At 38.8% G+C, this 23,402-nt stretch overlaps 2 protein-coding genes and 1 pseudogene across 2 annotated transcripts in view; 2 read left to right on the top strand and 1 right to left on the bottom strand.

Moving 5' to 3' along the window:
* The window catches only part of PTCHD1 (patched domain containing 1), a 59,581-nt gene extending 49,293 nt beyond the window's left edge, over nucleotides 1–10,288 (top strand). Inside the window, exon 3 of the mRNA XM_062184031.1 lies at nucleotides 3,378–10,288. Coding sequence (XP_062040015.1) covers nucleotides 3,378–5,032 — 1,655 coding nt within the window. The 3' untranslated portion in view covers nucleotides 5,033–10,288. The remainder of the gene's footprint in view (nucleotides 1–3,377) is intronic.
* LOC133752873 (serine/threonine-protein kinase 38-like) overlaps nucleotides 8,542–23,402 on the top strand; it is a 45,378-nt gene continuing 30,517 nt past the window's right edge. Inside the window, exons 1-2 of the mRNA XM_062183151.1 lie at nucleotides 8,542–8,601; nucleotides 11,748–11,801. Coding sequence (XP_062039135.1) covers nucleotides 8,542–8,601; nucleotides 11,748–11,801 — 114 coding nt within the window. The remainder of the gene's footprint in view (nucleotides 8,602–11,747; nucleotides 11,802–23,402) is intronic.
* LOC133753833 (U2 spliceosomal RNA) lies at nucleotides 17,049–17,212 on the bottom strand (annotated as a pseudogene).

Genomic DNA, 23,402 nt, shown 5'->3' with positions numbered 1-23,402 from the left:
GAAGTATGGCTTGAGAAACAAGAATCTGGCCCATCAGGAATGGGAACAGGGGCTTTTGGGGGCAAAGCTAACAAGGAATAGCAACCAATCCTAAGTGATCAGGTAGAACAGATTCTTTATTAGGGTATCCTCTGGCCTCTGGGTGTCTGCATGTACACACACCTGTAGCAAGAGGGATGAAAGATAGGCATCATTTTCTAAGACCCATAAGAATAAAATTAAAATTCTCTTTGGAGCTACCCACAGAACCAAGAACATATAAAAAAGAGGACACAATTGAAAAGATCATACTATAGAAGGACAGACATTGAAATTGCAGCAACTGAACTCAAAAGACAAGCTGACAGCCCATTTCTACCTTTTCTTGAGTTGGAATTTTTTTTTTCATTCTAAACACTGGAGCCTCACTCACTATTAGCCATCTAATAGCTCTACTAATTCAAATTCATTTTCTCAGTTAGCTTCTAAGATTATTCAACAGCAAGGTAACAAATGGACTTGTATTGTGTTTTTCAACAAAAGTCAGGTCAGATGATGTTATTATAAAACAATACATTGGTTTTCTAAAGGACTACAAAACAGACTTAATTTAAATTCTACTTATGACTAATTCTGGTTCTGCCATATGCATCCATATTTTTGTATCATATTTAATAACTCAGAAATAAAGCCCTTTTGTTTATTTGAAAGGCAGAGAGAGAGAGAGAGACCTTCCATCCACTGGTTCACTCCCCAGATGGCTGCAATGGCCAGGGCTGGGCTGAGCTGATGCCAGGACACTGGAAATCTATCCAGGTCTCCCACATGGGTGCAGGGGCCCAAGCACTTGGGCCATCTTCCACTGCTTTCCCAGGCATATTAGCAGGGAGCTGGATTGGAAGCAGAGCAGCTGGCATTCAAACAGGTGCACACATGGGATGCCAGCATCACAGGCGACAGCTTAACCCACTGTGACACAATGCTGGCCCCAAAGCCCTTTATTTTTAATTTTTTAAAGAAAACTTTAATAGATATAAATTTCATAGGTACAGCTTTTGGAATATAGGATTCCTTCCCCCATACCTGCCTTCCTACCCCCACTCCTGTCCCTCCTCCTATTCCCTCTCCCATCCCATTCTTCACTAAAATTCATTTTTAATTATCTTTATATACAGAAGTCAACTCTATACTAAGTAAAGATTTCAACAGTTTGCCCCCTCAGAGACACAAAGTATAAAGTACTGTTTGAAGACAGGTGTTACCGTTAATTCTCATAGTACAACTCAATAAGGACAGAGGTGCTACATGGGGAGCAAGTACACAGTGACTCCTATTGTTGATTTAACAATTGACACACTTATTTATGACGTCAATGATTATCCGAGGCTGTTGTCATGAGCTGCCAAGGCTATGGAAGCCTCTTGAGTCCACAAACTCCATCAGTATTTAGACAGAGCCATAAGCAAAGTAGAAATTCTCTCCTCCCTTCAGACAAAGGTATCCCCTTCTTTGATGGTCCATTATTTCCACTGGGATCTCACTCAGAGAGATGTTTCATGTAGGCCATTTTTTACCATAGTGTCTTGGCTTTCCATGTCTGAAATGCTCTCATGGGCTTTTTAGCCAGATCCTAATGTCTTAAGGGCTGATTCTGAGGACAGAAAGCTGTTTAGGGCATTTGTCATTCCATGAGTCTGCTGTGTGGCCTGCTTCTCGTGTTGGATCATTCTCTCCTTTTTAACTCTATCGTTATTAGCAGACACTTGGTCTTATTTATGTGACCCAAAGCCCTATTTTAACGTAATTTTTGTTTCCAAGAAGAAAATACTGTAGAAATGGGATTTGCCATCAGTGACCCCTTTAAGGGGTCTGGGGAGTTTAGGTGCCTTCAATTTAATAGAGGTTAAGGTGCTAGTTATCAAATTGACATTCTTGACCAAACCTCTAAAATTGGCTGTAAAATTATGCCTAATAAGTTGAAATAAATGCCGAATCCCTCTGAGAAAGCAGGCCTTTATCATTACTATGAAATGGGCATTTAGGTTTGAGGCCAGGACTATACAATAAGGATATAAATACCAGTCTGGGAATGAAGGAAGACATGTGCTCAGTTATTGTACACACAGGATAACAGTGACTCACTTTGCTCAGCATTACGCTTGACTGGAGATTTTAAATTCCTTTTTAAAAACAAGACTATTGTACCGTAGGGTAACAATTTTATTATCCTCAATAATGGGACTGAATATTCCCAAGCATGGAAGCAGAAAATTAGATCTGCTGGTCCCAGTGCCATGACAGGGGTTATCGAAATCTGTGATGGGTCACTTCGGTGGCCATTGCAATGTCGCCGTGGCCTGGAAACCCAGGGAGGTGCAGTGTGGAAGTGTCTGGCGCCAACCAAGAGAGAAGACAGAAGTCATGCTAGCTCTCTCAGGCATTAGAGTGGAGTCAGATATTGGGCACTTACTGTATCTCTGCTACTTCAGTGCTGCTAGAATACTAACGAGGCAGGCAAAGGCAATAAGCAGTTAAGGAAAGAGGTTACTGACCTGGCTCCCTCTCACAGAGGCCACTGCCAAATCATGCAGAGAAGCCAGCAGAGTCACTGCCTGCTTTATATGTCATCTATGAACAACCAAAATTGGTCGTAAAGATCCCTAAAGACAAAATGCAAGTCATAAACCTTAGACCTGAATTCCAATTTTTAGCCATAGCAGGGAGAGTTCATATGACTCTTTTTCCTTCTGAATTTCCTCCCATCTTTCCTCTTTACTTAAACTTGCTCCTACTTATTTTGCTTTCCTTTATTTCTTAGATTTATTGCTTCCTGATACTCGGAGAAGAAAAAACAAAGAGGCTGTGGTTTAGTTTCTTGTCTCAAATTAAATACAGTGCCCCTTTCCCACTAAAGCCCTCCACCTGACCAATTTCAAATGTGGAGATGCGACATTAACTCAGAACCCTCTGTGCACTGCCTTCTTCTGATGACTCCCAGCCAGAACTGAGGGCATGGAAAGCAAAATGATGAGTGTCCAGGCATCCTTTCTGCAGTGTTCCACTACACTGCACCAACAGCCCTAAGCAATTACTATAAACAATCAGCCAGAGATGTAGGCACAAAGCCAGTCAGCTTTCTACACGCAAAAGTTCAACCAGCTTTCTTAAGCCAGAAGGAAACATGAAGATCTTTGCTATGCTAGCTGCACTTTCATGATTCACCAAAATATGAGTCTACCTCCCCGTAGGAGAAATCATTGGCATTTGCTGCAAACCTGTCACCTCTAGGGCTGGTTGTATCTCCCTTGATTTGGTAGTTCCCATGATCAAGTTGGTTCCCCCTCTTAAAAAAGATTAATTCTTTAAATTTTGGCTCTGATCTTTTTCTGCCCCCTCAGGTCATGGATTATATGGGACTTTTGAAATGTTATCCTCCTGGAGGAAAACTAGAGAAGACCAACATGTTAAAGAGAGAACTGCAGCAGTCTATGCAGACTCCATGCTCTCCTTTTCTCTCACCACTGCCATGTACCTGGTCACCTTCGGCATAGGGGCCAGCCCTTTCACGAACATTGAGGCAGCCAGGATTTTCTGCTGCAATTCCTGTATTGCAATCTTCTTCAACTACCTCTATGTACTCTCGTTTTATGGTTCCAGCCTCGTGTTCACTGGCTACATAGAAAACAATTACCAGCATAGTATCTTCTGTAGAAAAGTCCCAAAGCCTGAGGTATTGCAGGAGAAGCCGGCATGGTACAGGTTTCTCCTCACAGCCAGATTCAGTGAGGACACAACTGAAGGAGAGGAAGCGACCACTTATGAGAGTCACCTATTGGTATGTTTCCTCAAACGCTATTACTGTGACTGGATAACCAACACCTATGTCAAGCCTTTTGTAGTTCTCTTTTACCTTATTTATATTTCCTTTGCCTTAATGGGCTATCTGCAGGTCAGTGAAGGGTCAGACCTTAGTAACATCGTAGCAACTGCAACACAAACCATTGAGTACACTACTGCCCAGCAAAAGTATTTTAGCAACTACAGTCCTGTGATTGGGTTTTACATATATGAGTCCATAGAATACTGGAACACTAGTGTCCAAGAAGATGTTCTAGAATATACCAAGGGGTTTGTGCGGATATCCTGGTTTGAGAGTTACTTAAATTACCTTCGAAAACTCAATGTATCCACTGGCTTGCCTAAGAAAAATTTCACAGACATGTTGAGGAATTCCTTCTTGAAAGCCCCCCAGTTTTCACATTTTCAAGAGGACATCATCTTCTCTAAAAAGTACAATGATGAGGTTGATGTAGTGGCCTCCAGAATGTTTTTGGTAGCCAAGACCATGGAAACAAACAGAGAAGAACTATATGATCTCTTGGAGACGCTGAGGAGACTTTCTGTCACCTCCAAAGTGAAATTCATCGTCTTCAACCCATCCTTTGTGTACATGGATCGATATGCCTCCTCTCTGGGAGCCCCCCTGCACAACTCCTGCATCAGTGCTTTGTTCCTGCTCTTCTTCTCGGCATTCCTGGTGGCAGATTCTCTGATTAACGTCTGGATCACTCTAACAGTTGTGTCTGTGGAATTCGGAGTGATAGGTTTCATGACACTGTGGAAAGTAGAGCTGGACTGCATTTCTGTGCTATGCTTAATTTATGGAATTAACTACACAATTGACAACTGTGCTCCACTGTTATCCACATTTGTTCTGGGCAAGGATTTTACAAGAACTAAATGGGTAAAAAATGCCCTGGAAGTGCATGGGGTAGCCATTTTACAGAGTTACCTCTGTTATATTGTTGGTCTGATTCCTCTCGCAGCTGTGCCTTCAAATCTGACCTGTACACTGTTCAGGTGCTTGTTTTTAATAGCATTTGTCACCTTCTTTCACTGCTTTGCCATTTTACCTGTGATACTGACTTTCCTGCCACCCTCTAAGAAAAAAAGGAAAGAGAAGAAAAATCCTGAAAACCGGGAGGAAATAGAGTGTGTAGAAATGGTGGATATGGATAGTACCCGAGTGGTTGACCAAATTACAACTGTGTGATAGTGTCTGCTTGGTATATTTTCACCCTAGGTGTTATCAAGAGCAAAGAGATTATGTTAATGAAACAATTGCATTTGAAGTTGTTCCCATTTTTAAGGATAAGAAACAGGCATTGAAAAATTAAAGGACAAGGGGAGTGGAAATGGGCATGATATATTTTCAATCTTTAAAACAAAAGGGTTATGAGATTTATAGACCTACAGAGAAAGAGAAACAGAGAGAGAGAGAGAGGGAGAGAGACTGATTTACAGTCTCTTAAACTAACATCAAAAAGAAGAAAGCTTATTTACAAGCAAGATCCTATTTTATCCACAATGTAGATGTTGCTGGTATTGTGACAAAACATACTGACTAAAAGGTCAGCTGCCAAGGCAGAAACAGCTTTTAAGTGTTGTTGAAACAGTAAGATTTGCAGATTCTCTGCAGAGCAGTAGCTCCAGTCAGGATCTGTGTTTTGAGATCTTAGCCATCTCATCTAGCTCCCCAACATCTTGGGAGATGCTTGTGAAAGTTCTGACCAACATAAGCAGGTCAGAAGCAGACATGGTATAAAGTGGCCATCACCCATGGACTGAGATTGAGTTATCCCTAAATTCACCTGGGTGAGGCAGTTTTGTTGTTTAGAATGAATTTGTCATATTTCCCCACTGATATACTTTTTAACACTGGTGTCGTTTGGTTAATACACCTGGAAACCAATGACAGCTCTAGCTTTGCAGAATCAAGGCAACTCTATTTTGGAATATCTTGTCACTTGTCACCGAACAGGTACATTTCAGTAGTTCCAACTTTTGGCAGCAGACTCTGAGGACCCAAAACCACAGAGCCAAACCCAAACGCCTGGCATGATGGAGGAAAAGCAGGTGTCTACTTGAACCCAAAGACAGCACCTCTGTTGAAAAAACAAATAGCCAGCTGATACAGCTGTTGGTGGTTTGGCACTACATGCATTTTGCATGGATGCCCAGAAACAACATCTGCCTGCACATGGCTGAGGAAGGGAAAATGAACACTGAAACAATTATTTGCCATAGCTTTCAACTTGTGATGCCAGCCTGCCTTTGCTGTGACAAATAGAGGGAGGAAAAAAAGATCTTTGGTAAGTCTAAGTCCTGACACTTGAAACTATAAAAGTATATGGAGATAAAGGCCTAAAAGGAAGACAGGTGGAAATGACTGGGGAAAAGTAATAACTAGTACAAATACATCAATGGTGACAGTCAAACTTTCCTTCTAAACTGGTTGTTCCTCAACTTACTGGCCCTCCCCACTCCCCTGTTCCAGTACTGCTCTACTTCATGACAAGGCCCTTCTGTACATCAGCAAGCCTAGTTGGTTATACTGTTGACTTGCAGTCTCTACAGAGGAAACAGTCCATGGCTCATTTTTAAACAGAAGTGGTTTGCCCTGAAGAGGCAATGTACCTGCCCCAGACCCTTGGATTCCTTAAAATCTATACAAACGAAGCTAAAACCTGGTTACATTTGAGGCAAATGTCTGCAGAATTTTTCCCTTTTAGAGATGTAGCTTCTTTAGACATCTATAGTGATAAGCATTTCCCAAAAGCATCTTAGCTTTCTGGACCTTAGCAAATGTACTGTGCAACTTCCCCATCCTCAAAAGAGGAAACTGACACCTGGGACAATAAAATGACTCACCCAGGTCATACCATTAGAGGATTCCTATTGTTTTAGCATGCCTTAGACAGGGCAGACCAATTTTCAGTTTTCTCATGAGACAGCTATTGAGCCCCCTCAAAATACATTTCTAAGGAAGGAACACAATTTTAGCCACAGGGCAGACTTTTTTTTAATGTCTAGAATTAAAATGTTTGGAATTTGGGTTTGCCATTGTTTTTCCAAGCAGCAAAAAAGCCCAGATGATTCACACATAACTAAACCAAGTACAAACTTTTGCTTTCTATTTCATGTACTGTTGTCCACACAGTTTTAAATGCATATACAGGGGATCGTAGGTAGTGCATTACACACTTGTTCAGTCTCCCCTGAAGACACACTAAGTGATCATACCCAACATGTTATGCACTCAACAAGAAGATAATGAGCTTTAATCTGAGGACAAGCACAGTCCTCACAAAGGGCAAGTTTGCATAATAGATCTTCAATCAATTCTCTCTCCTAGGGGCCTGCAACTAGGCTATTATTTATAAAACACAACTGAAGAGGGGATTGGTTTTATTCTTAAATCATATGTTGCTAAATCGTTTCCTGAACAGTGTGTTCTAAATCACCCATTGATTTAGTGTCAGCCACGTGGAGCACCTCAGTTTAAAGTGACTCCAAAAACTGACACAACATGCACACCAATTAAACGGATTTTGTTGAGAATTTAATCATTCAATTTGGTCAACCAGAATAACTTACTGTGGAACTTTGTTTTATGACAGATAGTTTTCCAGTTTGATTGAGTCTCTGTATACCCTGGGATATTGCATTTTAAAATGAAGGGCATTTTCAAAATTGTCAACTTCTCTTTTCAGCACTTGAAATCAAGGCTTATGGAATTCTGACTGTGAAACGAATTTTTCTACTGGGGGACTATGCATGCAAAGACTTATTATTTATTGTTAGATAATTATTATTTATTTGTTAATATTTACTATCAATTATTGCTCTGATTGCAGTGGTTTAGCCCCACCATGGAGAACACACTTTAGAAATAACTCAGAATCACACACCCATAAAAAGTTACATCTTTACTTCCTGAAGGTTTATTTTTTGAATTGCTACAAAGAAGGAAGGAATGATCCCTACAAACACTGGAAGGAGATTTTTTCTTTCAACTAATTCCACCCGAGACATTAATGTCCACTTTACCAAAGAAACATATTTGATTAGCGTTGAATTGGTGTTTGGTGTTTGTTTACCAAAGAAAATATTCCATTTATCAAAAATATTTCTCTCCTGTTCAATGCAAAAACTGTGATACTTGGGCTTTATTGCCCATTCATAAGGAGTATAAACAAAGTCAGATAACAGTGATAATATTCTCTTAGGTTCAGCAGAAGATGTAAATTCACAAGGAACTTAGGGGTCTGCAAGAAAGAAAATGATACTTGAAGCAGGGCATTATGCTTTAGTCCGACAGCAATGTTCCAACAAGGCTAATCAGGGCTCCTCAGGCTAAAAGAACTGCAGTTTGTTCGAGAGAAAAAATAAGACAAACCCTCATGAAAATTCCTCCCCAATGTTCCAGCTTATAAGTTGTGATTTGAGTTTCAGGGGTTGGGTTTGTGTTGTTTGCTGTTGTTTTGGGGGGTTTTGGTGTGTGTTTTGCTTTGGTTTTGTATTACTTGTTTGTCTGTTTGCTTGTTTTGCTTCTGCCTTTCCCAATACTTCTAACCCCTCAATTTCAGTCAGAAGCAAGATCGTCAGATGCCATCCTCCATGGCCACAGTTATTTATGCAATATACCACCTGAAACAAGGCCCTTGATAACCTTTTTATTTTAACTAACCACCACCTCATTGTAAGTGGCATTCTGAGACCATGACACCACTCTTCTCCAGCCCCAGTGACACAGCTTGGCTGTTTCCATCACAAGAACAGGTGGGATAGGATGCTACCTTGGGAGTGTGGTATGAGGCAGAGCCTCTTGGACACAAATGGTATCCTCCTCACAATGGCTTTACTCCTTTGGGTCCTATTCAGGTATCCCTGTAGCTTGTGGTTGTGCTGAACCTCTGAATCTGTTTTACCATCTATAGTATGGGATAATAACAGGAAATATCTTAAATTCAGCAACTAATGAGTGCTGAATATTGCTCAGATATTGGTCTAGAGAAAGGGGACTCAGCAGTGAACAAATCCAGTTTTTTAAAAATCTGCCTGCATACAGCACACATTTGATGCTGCAGGTTTGCTGTAAGATGACATTCAGAAGGCACTCATGGAAAGGCATGATGAAGAGAAGGAACTGAAAGCATTATTTGTCAGTTTCATGCCGTAGCACTAGGACTCAGGACATGAAACTACAGAGAAGTAGATTTAGGCTGAAGAATTGGGCTATATAAAGATATGATGAGTTGCTGCAGAAGGTAATTAATTCCCCATCATTTTAGGTCACTAAAAATTAGGCTGTATCACCACTCAGTGGGGCTAGTTTAAGAGGGTTTATGCCCTGGAGGTTGGAGTTGGGACTGTGATCCTTGAAAAAATGGGATTTAGGTAAATAGGAGTTGAAGATGGGGAGGGGATGGCACTTATTATTTAATAACCATGCCTGGTTTGTCTAAAGACATTTGAACATTCCCTTTGCATAATTTGCTTTTATAAGTTTGGGTTAAATAAAAAAGCACCAAATATTGAAGACATAAAGTTCCTATGTTTTTTAAAGTATGGTAAATCTGCAATGCAAAGGAAAATATTAAATTAGTGCTGTACTGGATGAGTTGGCAAAGAACTGAGAATGGCTACAGCTAGCACATTGCAGAGTTCCTCCCTGTGGTGGTTACAACTGTTTATTTCTGTTTCATGCCAATCCAGGGGAAAGCAAAGAGGAGAGTGAATGGGCTAGAATCTGTTCACCTGAAGAGGCAGTGTCAGGATTTCCTCCCTAGCCTGCTTCATCTGCCCTCCTTCTGCCCATGTGACCTGTTTGAAATCCTCTTTGATATCTATGAGGGTGCCATGCAAGGAAGAAGTTGGCCAGAGAGCTATGCCCTCTGTGTAGACTTTTTAGTCAGATTAAAATTAGTACCACAAGGATTCGAAGGAGCTCACCTGGTGGTGAAGGAAGGCTTCAAAGTACAAAGAAAACAATGAGTATTGAGGAGGCAACCCACAGAGGAGCCTTGGTGGAAGGAGTGATGTTCCTGTGGAATGTGCCAGCTTCTCCCTCCAGAATGTTGACAGCAGATGAGTATTGGGACAGAAGCTTACCCTCTCATTTTTCACATGAGAAAACTGAAACCTGGAGAAGTGAAATTATGTTCACAGAGCTAGTCAGCAGCAGATAGAGGACTATAATTGAAGTCTAGTTTCTAGTCTCAGTTCCTTCTCCATTCTGCCACTTTACTGCCAAATTCTGTGTATCTAAATTATGGGGTTTTAACCTGGAGGTCATGAATGAGTTGGTGGGAGGAGGGACTCTGAGCTCCCTAAAATTAAATTACATGCAAAAATGTGTGTATGTGTTCGATATGTGCATTTTCCTAAAGAGACGGTTCATAGTTGTCATCAGATTCCAAAAGAGGTCTGTGACCCAAAAGGGGTAAAGAACCACTGTCCTAAATTAATAAAGACCTCATTGGGAGTGTGATCCTAGTGTCCTCATTTTGGCTAATGGGCATTCAAGAACATTTCGGCCATCTTCTAAGGAGCCAAAAAAGTTCCCAAACATTGGTGTCTTCATGCTATGCCAAGTACTTGCCTCTATTCCTTTATTCTTTATCCATTCATTCACTTATTCTGGAAACACATTTTCAGTGCCAATTTACGTTTCAGCAACAAACTGAACACAATCAAGGCAGCACCAGGAAAGGATCTCTGTGCTGTGCCTTTGTTGGCAGAAGAAATACCAGGTTGCTTCCATTTTCACTGCTGCGACACACAATATATACCCTCAAAGTTATGGTTACCACCACACACCCAGTGGGCAGACAAAAAAGCCAATATATAGAAGTGTGTACTGTCAAAGAACCAGGGGACCAGCAACCTACTTCTAGCCTATTTGCAGCTACAGACCCAATCCTTGGAAGGGCTGGTCCCAAAGTGAGTAACTACTCTGAAAGGTCTAAACAAGCATGCTTGCACACACTTGCAGCAGCTGACTCTCAAACAAACTGGGAAAGAGTAAGTCTCATTCATGTGAACAATGTGTCTTTAAAATGGGTACATTAAGGACAAGTCTTAGACATACATGAAAATAAAAGCCCCATTCTCTTGATTCCTAGGCAGAAGCTAGATATAGCATAGATCGACACAGGAAGTTTGAGTATAAATGACTTATATTTGCCGATAATGCTTCTTTTGGTATAACTTTAAGCACAAAGGAAGTCACTTGGGTTGACATAGGGCAAAGCATTCACTGCCTGGTCTTCCTTGAAGCACTATGGTGGCACTGATGAGTGTCATTTACATTACCATCTGCCCTACCATAATAATGGAAACTTTCTATTGAGATGGAGAAATATTATTTCCACTGTGTAACATCTGATATGATGGGTGAGGGCCTTTGTCCATTGGGCTCTACATGGTCCTTTACATAATTCCTGCAAAATGGTATGCCAGGTCTTTCTTCAGAAAATTCATTGGATTCCTTTTGGCAAAACAATGTCCTTGATTTTCTAGGATGACCATGAACATGTCTGGCTCAGCCTTTTGGATATTTATTCTTTAAATTAACATCCTGCCAAAATTGCCTTTGCCTTCTGTCCTAGAATTACCAAGCTATAATGCCTCCCAGAACTGTAGATGGCTGGGCAAAATTGGTAATAACCCACAGGCTCTGTTTCACAAATATGCACACATGAATATACACACACGTATATACACATATACATATGCACACACATACAACTTTAGCAAACACATACACACCACCCTTTTTCAATAAACCTGTCATGGTTTAGGCACATTAAAAAACATTAGCTGGCCCAGTTCTGAGATTCTGTGGGGTTTTGCAGGCCAAAAGCTTCATCTTTCTGCAAGAAGACATTTTTTAAAATTCCTCCTTCTATATGCTTTCTGTGCAGAGCACATCTGAGAGCAGCCAGACAATAGACTTTAAAGAAAAGAAACCTTGGAAGGTAAGAATGTACTTTGCAAATTATAAATTGCTAATAGTTTTATAGTGGAAAAGCTACCTTTGATGAATTTTCCAGGTCATCAACAAAAGTAGCAGAAACCCAAAATCATAGAATCTCTCCCAACATCTGGAATTTGAGAAATGTATCTACAATCTGCTTGGTGATCCAGAGAAGGGGAAAAGAAATAGAGAAAAAGGGAGGAAACACGGGGTAAACAATGCTTCTTGGCAAGAGTGGGCATTTTACATTTTCCCCCAGCATCATTTTAATGGGATGACCAGTGCATTTTATCCATCTCAAAAAAAAGAGGTATCATCCAGGGAAACTGGGTGATAGGAAATATCAATATTGAAGATAAGATACACAGGCAACAGAAGAAGTATCTGACCACAAACTGCTCCATCCATATCTCTCTTCTCTTCTCTTCTCTCTCTCTCTCTCTCTCTCATACACACACACACACACACACACACACACACTGGGGAGTAGACATTAAAGGGAATGCTAGTGCATTTCCTAACAAATTTTGGCATAGAGTGTAACAAAAAATTAATTATTGGGAAGCTGAAACCAATCAGATTTGTAGGGAATAACTGAATATAAAAGCTGAGAATAGTATAACTATTCAGGATAAAAATAAAGCACAAGTTATTTTTTGAATAAAGTCAAAGTATCCTACATTTTCTTTGGAATTATTAACCCACAATCCTCAATAACTTGGTCAGAATATACTCAGGTTCTCTCCCTATTGTTTGACATCTTTTTAAAAAAAGATTTTTATTTATTTATTTGGGAGGTAGAGTTACAGACAGACAGAGAGAAACAAAGGTGTTCCATCCACTGGTTCACTCCCCAAATGGCTGCAACAACCAGGGCTGGGCTAATCCAAAGCTGGGAATCAGGAGCTTCCTCTAGGTCTCCCAAAGGGGTACAGGTGCCCAAGCACTTGGACCGTCTTTTACTGTTTTCCCAGGTCATAGCACAGAAATGGATCAGAAAAGGAACATCTAGGACTTTAACTGGCTCCCGTATGGGATGCTAGCACTGCAGGCAGCAGTTTTCCCTGCTATGCCACAGTGTTGGCCCCCTGTTTGATATCTTAATTCAGTCACCCACTACTTGTGGAATTCCAGCTTAAAATTTAACTCAGAAGTAGAATTATCAAACGCTGAACCCAAACAAGGAAAATTTCAGCTTGGCTTTCATAATTCCTTGGTCAAAATTCTCTAATTGTCTACATGTTTCAAAGCTGTAAGAAGTGTGATTACATACCCAGTGCATCAAGTTTTTTTAAAAACATGAAAGATAACCTCTGCCAATAACTTAATAATATAGTCATAACAGTGAAATGTTCCTTTAGCAGTCCAATTTTAATGGGTGAAAAAACAGAAGGGAAAAGACTGCATGCCAAATATTTAGTAATGTTGGAAAGGATCCTCACTCTAGACATAAAACAGTTTCAATATTAAGACATGGCCACTCTCTTGCTATCATCGCTGACAGAATAGGTTCCTAAAATTTTATAAAGGAATCTATAAATAGGTTCCTACTATTTTATAAAGTTTTAGATTAAATCTCAATAAGTTTTTAGGTGCCATCCATGACAACAGATCACACTAATCAAGTAACCACTAATGCAGTATACAAAAATCTTATCTATTTCCAAAAAGTTATCAAAGCTAATTTGTGTTTCTCAGTGTTTTATTTGGGTTTCTTCACACTAGGCAAATAGATGGTTCTGGTAAGAGTAAATTATTTTTAAATCAGGAAAAAATATCCAAATGCTAGTGCACAAAATTAGTTCAGCTTGGTCAGTTTTGAGTCAGATAAACACTAAACTCTACTGGAAAATATAATGCAGTCACACCCTGAGCTTTAATAAAGTATGAGTCACTTCACTTTTATCCAGGACAGGCAGTGCCTATTCATGTAACATTTCATCAAAAACTTACCCAGGACAATTTCCCACAAAAAAAGTTAAACCATTTTCTAGCAAGGAGCATTAATTAATAAACCATCATTTTTACCTAAAGGCACACACACACAAACACACACAGCCCTCTCCTGGTGTAACTTGATTTCCTAATACCTCTTTTGGTGCCTCTCTATTTCATCATAGGGCCCTTCTGTACCTTAGAACAAGCCATGAAGTTTATATGTTAACACACAAAATCTAAAAAAGAAACGTTTCTTTGTTCTAAACAGAAAGGGCCGATCTGAAGAAGCCACATATACTGCCTGAGATTCCCGTATTTCCTTTAGGTCTATAAAAATGAGGCTGATTACATTTGAGGCAAATATCTACAGTATTTTCCTTTTAAAGATGTTCAAGGAAAATCAATGGAATGACATATGGTCAACTGTTTCTGGGGAAAAATCCCCATATTTTGTAATACTTGAGTTTCTGTTATGCCCAAAATATGTGTTTACATCATCCCACACCTCCACAGAAATGAAATCAGCGGGGAAATCCATCCCACTGATGATAGGCAATGCCATAGCTCCTCTCCCTCCGACCAGCTTTCACCAAAGGGCAATGTTTCATGCTAGCACTTAGAGTTTTGGAGTTTATAGACTGTAGAAGCCCCCCACACCAGTCAGCACACTGTACCTAGAAAATGACTTATGTCAAGTACAGTGAATCCTTTGATATCTATCCTTTCTTATTAAAATCCCATCTTCAAATAAAGCATCCTGTTTTCAATCTTGGTATCCAATTCCAAATGTAAAAATTTCAAACTTATTACTTTCCTTTTTCTTTTGTATCTGGTTTTAAGTGGCAAAATTTTACATGTTTGGTGGGATGCAATGTGATGTTTTCATATATGTATGAATCATGCAATGATTAAGTCAAACTAATTAGCATAGCTATCACCTCACCTCTTTATTTACCTTTCCCTTTTTCATGCATGTTTCTTTTTTTCTTTTTTTTTTCTTTGACAGGCAGAGTTAGACAGTGAGAGAGAGAGACAGAGAGAAAGGTCTTCCTTTTTTTCCATTGGTTCACCCCCCAAATGGCCGCTACGGCCGGCGCGCTGCACCGATCCGAAGCCAGGAGCAAGGTGCGTCCTCCTGGTCTCCCATGCGGGTGCAAGGCCCAAGCACTTGGGCCATCCTCCACTGCCTTTCTGGGCCACAGCAGAGAGCTAGACTGGAAGAGGAGCAACCGGGACAGAATCCGGCGCCCCGACCGCGACAAGAACCCGGGGTGCCGGCGCCACAGGCGGAGGATTAGCCTAGTGAGCCACAGCACCAGCCTCATGCATGTTTCTAATCCTGAACAGTCACACACCAAAAAGTAAAATGGCAATAGGCTAGGGGACTATCTCCAGTTTACTTTCTTTTTCTTTTTTTTAATTTTCTTTTTTTTATTTAATAAATTTAAATTTACAAAGTACAACTTTTGCATTGTTGTGGCTTTTTACCCCATAACCTCCCTCTCACTGTTTAATAGCCACTAATATGTTCTTTGTTGTTTAATTTTGTTATGTTTTTTTCTTAGTGAGCAATCAAAATAAGTATATATGATCCAATATTCTACAAATAGAGGTTTGGGGATTTTTCATTTGTTTAGCAGTGGGTATCTTTTTATAAAACCTTGCATATGGTGACTTCTTTAACTGAATGGTCACAATATCATATCTCTGTCTTTGGATAAAGGAAAGAAAAATCCAATTTCTGGCATTGGTTTAATATATGCTTACAAATGGGGCAATAAAATTATAGCAGGAAGCATCCTATGTGACTACCTCTCAGGCTGACAGAAAACCAACAAAGCCATAACTAAAATCTAAGTGTGGCCCCTCTTTTCTGTAGAATTCTGGTTTGCCAAGGGCATTTAGGGTGAGGAGAGGTTAAATGCTGGGTGTATTAGTTATAAAACAAACCTGTATGGAGAGTGAGGAGGAAAGTCTTGGAAGAGAGTAACAGAGAAATATTTATGCATGGGTGTCAGACTAATTGTCAGTGGTTGGTGGGTGGGTTTTCTTTTTTATTCATTCACAGGGCTACCTGCATTGACAGTGATTACCACATCACAAAGAACATTTGAATCCAAAACTATGTTACAGGTACCAAATTACAATATTGATCTTATAATGTAAAGATTCAAGATGATTTCAGATTTTATCTCAATAGTATTTAGCTGGAACCCGGCAGCTGGGAATAGCAAAGGAGAAGTCACATTCATACTCCTGTCTGTTAAAGTCCTTATTTAGCCCATTTCCATGGAAACTGAAATCAATCTCTCTCTCTCTCCCCTCTCTCTCTCTCTCTCTCTCTCTCTCTCTCTCTCTCTCTCTCTCTCTTTCTCACACACACACACACACACACACACACACACCACCTGGGAAAGACTATCGAGAATTCAAGGTGTATATGCATATATCTAAGTATCCAGAGAATAATTTCTCATGTACAATATTATCAGTGATAAATCTTCAACAAAGGGAAGAAAGGGCAGAGATCCAGGCTCACATAACTTTTTCAGAAGCCAAGCTTATTATAATGTGGATGAAAAGCCTAGGTTAGAAAACTAAGTATATTGCAGCAGGCCTTCACTACCAAATCCTTGGGGCACGCTCGTTCATAACTGCATGTTCAATTAATTTAGCTAACTTGGAAATATTTTATGGTGAGAAGACATCCACAGAAACTAAATTTAATCATTTGGATTTTTGCCTACTTTGAGGTTCTCCAAAGCACACACATTTCCTTAAATAGTCCATAAAATTAGGGCTAAGTGAAACAAGAAAGTACATGAGTTCATTAAATTTTTCAACATACACTTAGTAAGTTAACATCCTAAGGCAAAATAAAATGTATATCTCCCAGATTTATGAAGCTATTTTATAATAAATGATTCCATCTTAGTCTAAATCTCCCTTAAAGATAATACTCAAGTTGCTGTCTTTACAGTGGCACTGATAAAACCTACAGTAAGGTTACAAGAAGAATGAATACTGTCCCTTTCCATATGCTTCCAATGCAATCATCAGGCAACCTGGATGCTTCTATACATTGATAAGTTTTGATATGGGGAAATATTTTACTTCCCATATCCCCTTTTTTTTCTCATGAGAAAAGTTAAAAACAGAATTAATATTGTTTAAAGGATTTTCACTTTAAAATGGACTGCAACTGATAGTAAGTTTTCTTAAATTAGTTTCTTTTGCCACAACCTTCTGCATAGTTGTTGAGTGTTGCAGCTCATGAATACTTACATCTTGCTGGAATCCCAAATGGGAAGAAGAGTTGTATACTTAAGTGATAAAAATCAACAGGACAATAGGGTTTGTTCTTAAACATGAATGTTTGTATTTTAAAACCCCACTGAGCAAATGCTCATTTGTACTTCATATAATAAGCCACTCTTACTACGCTTGATCTTAGCCAAAAGGCTGAGAAGAGATATAAGCCATGCTTAGTATAATGTGGATGAAAAACCTAGGTTAGAAAACTAAATATATTGCAGCAGGCCTTCACTACCAAATCCTTGGGACACTCTTGTTCATAACTGCATGTTCATGTACTTTGATGTAGACTAAGATGGGAAAGTGCTGATAATTCGCATTCAAAACTGTGCTGAGGGAAACAAGACTTTCAGAAAATGTAAACAGCATTTTCCACAATTAGAAAACAGATAAAAGGTATTCAAAACCACATGTGGGGGCAATGATTTTACATTATAAAGTGGAAAAGGCATCCTTAGGGATACGTGCTATCTTCCCCATGGGTGATAAACTGAAATGAGATTTCATAATCTATACGGAAATCTCCATTTCTGCTGACAGCATCACTGACTCACAAGAATAAAACAAATGAAAAATTCCCTTGAATCATAGTACTTAAACCATCAAGTTCAGAAGCAGCTGTTGGGCCTAGTCCTTAAGATGTTGGTTAATATGCTCACATCCCACAACAGAATCCCTAAATCTAGCTTCCTGCTCTTGCGCACCCTGGGAAGCAGTGACAATGGTCCAAGTGATTGGGTGGAAGAATTGGATTCTGTTCCAATTCTGTTCTAGGTTCCTGCCTCCCAGCTTTAGCCCTGGCCCAGTCACAGCCATCACAGACATCTGGGGAGTGAAATAACAAATGAGAACTAACTCTCTCTCTCAATGTGTGTGTGTCTATGTGTGTTTCTCTATAAATATCTCTCTGCCTCTCAAAAAAAAAAATCGCGTTGAAAATCATTCATTGGGAAGAAGACCTTAAAAGAATGTGTAATAAGTATCTATTACTTCAGTTTAAATGGGAGTAAAGCAGTTGAATCCATAGGAATGCAGGATCCCAAGGTGTTACATATATCTGCATTTATATGAGTTAAGAAATGCAATCTTGTTAGTAAAAGGAATGTAACTTAATTTTTTTACCTGACCTTGCATTATAGAAAAGTGATCAACTCACCCCAAAACCTGTAAGTAGTACTTGAATGTGGTTATAGGTATTGAAATTGATGTTCCATGGCTAAAAAGTAAATTTTACAAAGATCTAGTAATATTGAATAATTTCTGTGCATGTAACACATCCAGTGCTTAAACTTGAAATAACTATCGTTATGGTACCCTGAAATTTTATTCAGCATTCCTTTTATGGATATGAGGAGAAAATCTGGAAATTCATCAGTGTTATGAAACACAAATCCATAATATATCTTTTCTTTCAGTCCTCTTATGGTCTGGGAATTTCCTATTACTAAATGGATGAAAAATTGTTACAAGTAAAATATTTTGTTCATTGTTATTAAGCTGGATATTTTTTCTCTCTAGGAATTCTCTTCCCCTCTAGTATTCCTTTACTATTTCAGACAACCCAAAATAAAAAAAAATCCTTAGACTTCCACCAATATGGCTAAAACACACACAAAACAAACTTTTGCAATAGTAAGCATTCCTGGACTCCACAACAGGGTGGCTGATACAGTTCTCTGATGAATTGTATCCTTAAAGTTGTAGAATTATGCACCAACAGCTAATGGACACAATTACAAGCTAAAATATTGTGACACACTGTGTAATGTCATACAGTCAAATGCAATGTTGAGTAAACAGACACCTTGGTCATTTTGTATTTACTTATAAAGATTTAAAAAATAAAGCACACAACAAAAAATAAACACATAAGTGTCTCTATCGCATGACTTTGACCATGGAACAGGGAAAACACAAACACCACTATAAAATGTTCACCCAAAACAAAATATTAAAGGTAAAGCAGGTGTTGAGTTGATCATTTATACTGCCAAATGAGAATCTTTTTATTCAGGTATTATACTGCAAGCATTTTTTCAGGTTCTGGTTGATGATGCCTTAAAGCCTGTTATTAGCATAATAATGAGGGAGATGATCCCTCCACAGGATCAGACTCAGAGACAAAGATGTAGATGCAACTTTTTTGCTTAGGAAATGATTCCAGCATTATCCATAAGGAAGAAGGTGACCACCAAGGGTAAACTAAAAACTGGATAAGGATGCAGAAGAACTAAGGCTATTGGCATGCTCAACCCAGAAAAGATCATGGCCCATCAGGTACTCTGGAAACTAAGTCACTCTGAAGTATCAACAGGCTTAAGGATCCAGGTGACTGGAGCAAACCCAGGCTCTAGTGTTATGACAAAGAGCCTTAATCCTAAGTTTATTTTTCTATGTATCAGAAGCTCCATATCCAGTGGTGTGCTGATGAACTTTAACACTGTCTATCTTGAAAAGGGGGTAGGGCATAGTCTATTCTAAGCTACTCATGATTTAGTAACTGGCTTTCAAAATTTCTCAAAATTTAGCAATTGGTTCTGACATGCATGAACCAGCTCCCACACATTATTGCCTGTATCTCTCCACCCAACATCCAGCCACCTTCTCAGGTTTGAAGGGCTAATGATTAACCACTGAAATATATCCAGTTGCTGGTGTTAGAAGTTATGCCTCTAACTACCTCAGTACCCCTGGGGGTTGATGACACCGCTTATTTGGTTCTTGCAGATATTAATTATCTGATTTTGGCACCCTCCGATTTCCCTTCATTGTCTCTTGCACACAACTTTTGAAGTTCCTTAAGTTCCTTCTGGCAGAAGTGTTTCTGTGCCAAATTTTAGCAGTCCTTTACCCCCACCTGAATACTGAAATCTAATAATATGTCTATTTCACTCCCTGACTATTCCAATAGTTTATCGGCTAACATGTGCCCTTTATAAGTAAAATCAAACTATACTCATATCCAAAAGCAGAAGAACCCTGAACTTCCATGAGTACTTAAGTGAATGAAGACTTACTACACCACAGTCCCTTGCTTAACATTCTTCCAGATACTGTATTTTATGAAGGTTATGTCTTCCCCAAACCATGAACAAAATGTTGCACATTCAGTTCAACAGAGGGGCATATTAAGTTCACACATCTGGCCTCCTCAACATCCAGAGTTTAGGGAAATCATGGTTAAAGAGACAAGAAAAATCTAGGAAATATCTTGGCTTCATCAAAAGGGTACAAAGCCAACTGAAATACATTACTGCAACATCTGAGAAGGAAATATTTAAGACTACCAACTCCTCTGGAAAATAAAATATTCAAACTAAAAGGGAAGGAAGGAAGGAGAGAGAGGGTGAGGGAGGAAGAGAACATCATTATAATAATTTCATCTGTGAACTACATTGAATCTATTCTCTTTGTATAATATCACAGTAACATGAAAAAATAAAGTATCAGATGGTAAAAAATGAAACATTTTTAAAACATTCTACAGCCATTCCACTGAGATACAGTTTAATTGATTTCTATAATGCAAAGTGAGATTTCAATGCAAACCATAATTTATTGAGAAAAATACCACTCAACTTGCATTTCTAGAGATTCTCTTTATCTGTTCTCCAATAGAGCTACTTAGATAAGTCTTCAAGTGTTAAGAATATGTTGTACTCTGTGATTTAAGAGAAGCAAACTAACACTAAATGTTCAGAACTGAACAACAATTTGGCAGAAATAGCAGCAGATATCACTGCTTATCCTCAGGGTCTGTTAAGGAGCAGTGATTTCTAATTTCCCCAAGTCATTTTGTCCATTTCTTGTCATTAATTCCCAATTTACACCCAGGAACATGGTCTCTAATTCAATTTGCATGGGGCAATTACTTTTCTCTTCATCTGCAATACTTGTATCCCGTCATACAGAATGTCCAGCTTCAGGAAGCTGGAGACTTGACTACAATAGTCCCAAATTGTTGGAGCAGAAAATCAAACTCAATGAGGCAGAAGAAAGCATGAAAATTTGGTACATATGATGCAATACATACACGTGGGATAAAGACAAGTCAGGTACGACAGACCAAACACTTAAGGGAGATATTTTGTTTAATGACAAACCATTCAACCAGAAATCAGCCCTACTCTAGCTCGAAGTTTTTTCTCCATGCTAACTCGTTTTGTTTTCTTCTGCAGAACCTAATTTATCCTGCCTTAAAACTAGGTTTTGCCATTAAAAAGCACCTATAGTCTTCTTGCTGGGGCAAAACTCGTCTTACTTCCAAAATATCCTTACTGATCTTCCAGCTTGACATATTGCCTCTATCTCAGGATCTTACTTGCTTTTGACTCCGTTAGCCTAAATAATTTTATAAATTTTCTTTAATTTTTTGGTAATAACAGTTATATTTTAAAGTCCTATGTTGCAAATATCTTGTACTATTAGTCATAAGTTTTGACTCTCTTTACACAAGTCTCTTGTGTGGTTATTGGTCTACCTGTATTCTCTTTAATCCTTTAATGCTACTTTCTAATTTTTGACTTTTTTCACTGAGGTCTACAACATAAGCATTTTGACATCATGGTGGTTTTCACATGTCCACAAATTCACTGATATTCTTCCATTCAAAGAGCAGAACCTAATCACTTCCCTTCCCTAGAATGCAGGCTATACTTAGTGACTTGTTCTCAAAGAATAGAATGCACCAACACTGAGATGTATGACATCTGAGACTAGCTGATAAAAGGCATTGTGGCTTCTCCATTGTTCGTTCTTTCCCATCACTTGCACTGAAAGAAGTTAGTGCCATGTGATAAGGACACTCAGGCAGCCCAACAAATGTCTCCTGCCAACAACCGGTACCAGCTTGCCAGACATACAAATAAGTTATGTTGGAAATGTGTCCTCCAGTCTCATCAAGGCTTCAGAAGACTACATTCTAGGCCAATATCTTCAATATCAAGAGAAACCCCAACCTTGAATGATCTAGCTAAGCTGCTCTGATTTCTGATCCACAGAAACTGGGATCAGTAAATAAATGTATATTGTTTTAAGCTACTAAATTTTGGGGCCATTTATTATATAGCAGCGCTTAATGAGCATAGCTGTTTTAAATATTTTATAAATATTATTTTAATGGATGTACTTTGTATATATTTTATATGTACATATTAATATACACATGTACTTTTTCAATAAGTAATCTATGTTGACAAGCATAATGTCAACAACATCCCTTCATGATAAAATCCCTCCACAAATTAGCTATACAAGGAACATGCCTAAAAATGTTAAAGGCAATATATAAAAAACCTACAGTATCATACAAAACAGGGAAAAGCTGAAAGCATTTCCCCTGAGATCTATAACAAGATAAGGATGCCTTCTTTCACAATTCTTATTCAATATAATATTGGAAGGATTATCCCGAGCAATTAAGGAGGAAAAAGAAATAAAGGGCATCAAAACTGGAAGAGAGGAAATCAAATCATCCATGTTTGCAGATGACATGGTGCTGTACATGGGAAAACCTAAACACTCCACCAAAAACTCATTATTTAGAACTGACAGACCAATTCAGTAAAGTCACAGGATACAAAATCAACATTAAAAGTATTATTTTGTTAGTTAATTCATTTATTTATTTATGTTTATAGAAGACAATTTCATAAGTACAACTTTAGGAATATAGTTATTCTTCCTCCTCCTCTTATCTCTCTCCACTTCCCAGGTCCATTCTCCATTAAGATTCATTTACAATTAAATTTGTACACAGAAAGACCAACTCTATCCTAAGTAAAGATTTCAACAATCTGCACGCACGCACACACACACACACACATAAAAAACTGTTTGAAAAAAAGTTTTACAGTTAACTCTCATACTACAACTCACTGAGGACAGAGGTCCTGCATGGAGTATTAGTGCACAGTGACTCCTGTTGTTAATTTAACAATTAACACTGTTATGTATGACATCAGTGACCACCCAAGGCTCTTGACATGAGCTGCCAAGGCTATGGAAGCCTTTTGAATCCACAAACTCTGTCAGTATTTAGAGAAGTCCATAAGCAAAGTGGAAGTTCTCTCTTCCCTTTAGAGAAAAATACATCCTTCCTTGACGGCCCCTTCTTTCACTGGGGTCTCACTCACAGAGATCCTTCATGTAGAACATTTTTTTGCCACACTGTCTTGGCTTTCCATGCCTGAAATGCTCTCACAGGCTTTTCAGCCAGCCTAAGAAGCCTTAAGGGCTAATTCTGATGTCAGAATGCTATCTAAAATGATTGTCATTCTATAAGTGTGCTGTGTGGACTGCTTCCCATGTTGGAAGAGTCTCTTCTATTTAATTCTATCTATGATTATTA

This window comes from Lepus europaeus, chromosome X (genome assembly GCF_033115175.1).
Source record: "Lepus europaeus isolate LE1 chromosome X, mLepTim1.pri, whole genome shotgun sequence".
NCBI lineage: Eukaryota > Metazoa > Chordata > Mammalia > Lagomorpha > Leporidae > Lepus > Lepus europaeus.
This window is presented reverse-complemented; position numbering and strand designations above follow the sequence as displayed.